Source organism: Teleopsis dalmanni, chromosome 1 (genome assembly GCF_002237135.1).
Source record: "Teleopsis dalmanni isolate 2A chromosome 1, ASM223713v2, whole genome shotgun sequence".
Taxonomy (NCBI): Eukaryota; Metazoa; Arthropoda; class Insecta; order Diptera; family Diopsidae; genus Teleopsis; species Teleopsis dalmanni.
In genome coordinates this window covers 223,152,248-223,157,223 of record NC_051846.1, presented here as the reverse complement: position 1 = coordinate 223,157,223, position 4,976 = coordinate 223,152,248, and the positions used below count along the sequence as shown (strand labels likewise).

The 4,976-nt window shown below is 34.5% G+C and overlaps 1 protein-coding gene across 1 annotated transcript in view; it reads right to left on the bottom strand.

Moving 5' to 3' along the window:
* LOC119667480 overlaps nt 1-1,132 on the bottom strand; it is a 1,979-nt gene extending 847 nt beyond the window's left edge. The window contains exon 1 of the mRNA XM_038076772.1: nt 1,128-1,132. Within this exon, the coding sequence (XP_037932700.1) occupies nt 1,128-1,132 (5 nt within the window). The remainder of the gene's footprint in view (nt 1-1,127) is intronic.
* Between the last annotated feature and the right edge of the window lie 3,844 nt (nt 1,133-4,976).

The following is a 4,976-nucleotide window of genomic DNA, read 5'->3' as shown; positions in this document are numbered from 1 at the left end:
CCCAAGTTCATAGCGGCCGGCGACTTCAATGCCAAACACACATTCTGGGGCTCAAGACTTATATCACCAAAAGGAAAATCCCTGATGAACGTGATATCAAAACTCGACCTTAACATATCCTCCACTGGCACACCAACATACTGGCCTTCAGATCGGAAAAAAACTCCAGACGTCATTGATTTTGCGGTAACAAAGAATTTAAAAAGAGATCAAATTGCTACCGAGGCACCCTTAGAACTCTCCTCTGATCACACGCCGACTTTTATTCTGATTAGAAACACAACAATAGTCAATCCAAAATCTGAAGAAAAGCTCACAAACCAGCACACAAATTGGCTAAAATTTAAAAAATATGTTAGCTCACATATTAACACCGACATTTCCCTAAAATCAAATATTGAAATTGACAAGGCAGTCCAGGACTTCACAGCTTTACTTCAACAAGCCGCTCGAATATCAACCCCACTCCCAATACCCCACAAACCTATAAACTACCATACATCGAACAAAATTGCAACCCTTATACAGGAGAAACGACAAGTACGACGCCAATGGCAACAACAACGATCCCCCCGTATTAAAAAACAACTCAAGAATCTGACGAAAGCACTTCAGAGATTACTCGAAGAAAAAAATCGCATAGAATACGAAAATTTTATTTCACAGTTGTCTCCAACGCAAACAACAAACTACTCCCTTTGGAAAGCCACTAAACTCAAGAAAAAGCCCGTTATATACAGAGCACCCCTCCGACTTACAGATGGAAACTGGGCTAAAAGCGATGAGGAAAAGGGTGCTGCTTTTGCAAATCACCTTAAATATGTATTTACCCCAAACTCCACTTTAACAAAACTTGACTCTCTGCCTTACTCCACACGAAACGACAATATGACAATTTGCTTCAGTAAAAAAACACTAAAAAGCGAAATCAAAAATTTAAATACCAAAAAAGCCCCAGGCTACGACCTAATTACAGCGAAAATGCTGAAAGAGATCCCACAAATCGCCAAAGACCAACTACTTTTTATTTATAACGCTATTTTAAGGACTGCATATTTTCCAAACGACTGGAAGCTATCCAAAATCATGATGATATCCAAGCCCGGAAAGGACCCCGCTCAAGTCACCTCATATAGACCCATAAGTCTGCTTCCAATTCTCTCAAAATTATTTGAAAAACTTTTTATAAAACAACTAATGCCATATATAAATAAGAAAAGAATAATACCTAACCACCAATTTGGATTTAGAGAAAAACACAACACAATAGAACAAGTACACCGCATAGTACGAGTAATTAAGGAAACGTTTGAGAAGAGGCAGTATTGTTCAGGCGTCTTTCTAGACATAACCCAAGCCTTTGACAAAGTTTGGCACGAAGGATTGTTCTGGAAACTTGAGAAACATTTACCATACAATATATCCTCAGTTATCAAAAACTACCTCTCAAATAGAAGATTTGTTATAAAACAAAATTCTTTTGTCTCCAATGCCTTCCCCATCATGGCAGGTGTACCCCAAGGTAGTGTTCTGGGCCCCTTGCTGTACCTGATTTTCACAGCAGACATGCCAACCAGTGACTGTACAACAACATCAACATTTGCGGATGACACTGCCATTCTCAGCCATAGTGACGACCCATTCACAGCCACAAAATCAGTTCAAGACCACCTCAACAAACTGCAAAAATGGCTCGATCTCTGGAGAATAAAAGTTAACGAATCGAAAAGTGTACACATAACCTTCACTCTACGACGAGATACCTGCCCTGCCCTTCGTATTAATGGAAAAGTAATACCACAATGCAATGAAACCAAATACTTAGGAATGCACCTCGACCGAAGGCTTACGTGGAAAAAGCATATAGAAACCAAAGTAACCCAAATTAAACTCAAACAACAAGAACTAAACTGGCTGATAAATAAAAACTCTAAACTTAATCTCACCTATAAAGTGCAACTTTACAACACAATGATGAAACCCATATGGACCTACGGAATTGAACTCTGGAGCTCTGCTTCTCCATCAAACATTGAAAAACTTCAAAGAACTCAATCAAAAATTCTCCGGCAAATAGTCGGTGCCCCCTGGTATATAAAAAACGCAAATATTCATAGAGATCTTCGAATTGACACAGTCACAGATGTAATTACCAGCAACACACAAAAGTACAAAATCAAACTCAGGAACCATCAAAATCCACTTGCAAGCAACCTTACCCAAAGCGCTGGTACACAGCGACTCAAAAAAAACTACATAAACCCGGCTATTCAAGAATAACGCCCGACATGGTAACGAAATTGGACGAAGCTTTGGCTAAGGACAATTAATTATCTACTTTTCTTTTTTCAAATATTTTAATACAGCAATTAGCAGCGAAAATTTATTGTTAGTTCTAAGTTGATTTTTAGAAGATTCAATAAAAATCAAAGTAAAATTTAAAAAAAAAAAAAAAAAAAAAAAATTTATATATTTATATTTGTATTCTATATATATATGTTTTTTTATACATCTATTCAATTTTTATGTTTTATATTCATTCATTCAATAATATTATTTGGAAATGTGCGGCCCAAAAGCCAATTTCGATAGGCCTCAGGCCAATGTAATTAATGAACTGGAAATACAGACAGATTTAAGTGATTTAAAAACCACAAATTTCCTTTTACTTATTCTTGTTATTATAGTGATAGGAAAAATAGTTCTCAAATTAATAGGAAAGTACAGAGCTTCCGTTAAAAGGAAGTATATGAATCGTGCAGTTTCAACGGATAACATTTAAAATGTTTAATTTCAGTTGGGTAATTTTTTTTTTCTCTTTGCTGCATTTAGATACAAATTTATTACTGGATTAGTATGTAAAATATGTAGAATATTTTTATGAGTTCTCAATCGTCGTATAAGAAAATTTAACATTAAATTCTATATAATACGTGAATTTCATTTTAAGGCTATGTTATAGATTTATCTATACAATTCAAAGAGTTTACTATAACTTACGCAATTAAAGTGTTAAGATTTTCGTAAATTTAATTTACAATTTTAAAAACAAAATATTGTTTGATGGAATGGCAAACAATATTGAATAAAATACGCTTCCTAAAAGAAACGTTTAATAAATCCTATAAATGCATTGCAATAGATAGACCTATTAGTGCTACAACACTACACAAACACTGTACGTTATTAATACAGAGTTTAGAGAGTATTCGAGTACTTTTGAACGTACACTTTGATAGGTTCACAACCGCACACAAAGCGGAAGCGAGGAAAATCTTTGGAGACCTCCGTGAAAAAGCCATCAAAGTTACCCTAAAGAAAGGCATTAATGTTGAAATACCCACAACATTAAATGAAAAAATATCTATTAATATAGAATTAAATATAGACACAGACTCTGAAAATACAACGGAACACAAAAATATAGAAATGGCACAAGCACAAGTAGAGCTCGACAGAGCATACATAAAGGAAACCGCCATAGCAGTTCCAGAATTTGACGGGAAAAAACAACACTTGGAAAGATTCATTAGAGCATTACGTTTGATAGACCGCACCAAAGGTGCACAGGAAGACCTTGCTGTGGAAGTTATAAAATCAAAGATAACAGGACCCATACTGTATAGGGTGAAAGACGAGGAAACTATACAGGGAATAATAACAAAATTATCCCTATGCGTCAAAGGAGAATCAATCGACGTCATAAAGGCCAAGTTGATGAATATTCAACAACGAGGCAAAACGGCTACTCAATATACTGCCGAAATCAATAATCTATGTCAAGCTCTTGAGGGTGCATACATAGATAATGGCGTAGATGCGGACAATGCAGAAACATTTAGTCGGAAAGAAGCTATATCTTCGATGACTAAAAATTGTACTAATGACAGGTTGAAAACCATAATGGAAGCAGGCACATTCAACTCACTGAATGAAGCTGTATCAAAATATGTCAACTGCTGTACAGAAATGCATGGAAGACCGGACGCAATTCTATATTACTCGCGAATAAATAACAGAAACACCTACCGCGGAAATTACAACCGTCGTAGAGGCCGTGGCAATAACAGCAATCAACGAAATAGCCACAGAAATAATAATCAAGATATTCAATCATATGGTAATGAATATCAAAACAATAGATACCCCCGTAGAGGCAGTACATTTAATACCTCACGTGGACAAGAGCGTAATAACATACGCGTAATACAACAAAATTCGGAAAACTAATTACCCCCCCAAACCCATACAAACATCATAAAATCTATAATTTTAATCCCAATTCAAACCTTTTAATACAAATTTATAATAATGATGCAAATAAATCAATAACTCTTCTATTAGACACTGGTGCTGACATTTCAGTAATAAAACAGTCTCACACTATTTACAATAATGTAAATACAGAAACTGTTACAATTCTAAGTGGTATTGGCCAGGGAACAATACACACTATAGGATCAACTAATCTTGACCTTAGAATTGATAACTTTCTACTAAATCACAATTTTCAGGTGGTTCATGAAAGTTTCCCAATTCCTTGTGATGGTATACTAGGATTAGATTTTATAAAACAATATAATTGTATATTAGATTTCAAACATAATCAAAATTCACTTACATTAAGACCCGATAATTTTTTTACAGATATATCAATACCTATTGAACATTCTACTTTTAATAATACAAATGATACAATTCTTTTACCCGCAAGATCAGAAACAATTAAATGTATTAAACTTAATTGCTCTGAAAATGAAGTTCTAGTACACAGTCAAGAACCAATGCCAGGTATTTACATTGCAAACGCAATTGTTACTTCTAATAATGCATTTATACGCATCATAAATAGTACTAATAAGGATACTAGTTTAAAACATAATGACATAAAGTCAGAAAGTCTATTAAATTATAACATACTTACACACACACAAACAAAAAATAATAGAAGTCAAGAAGTTTTAAATAATCTAAAA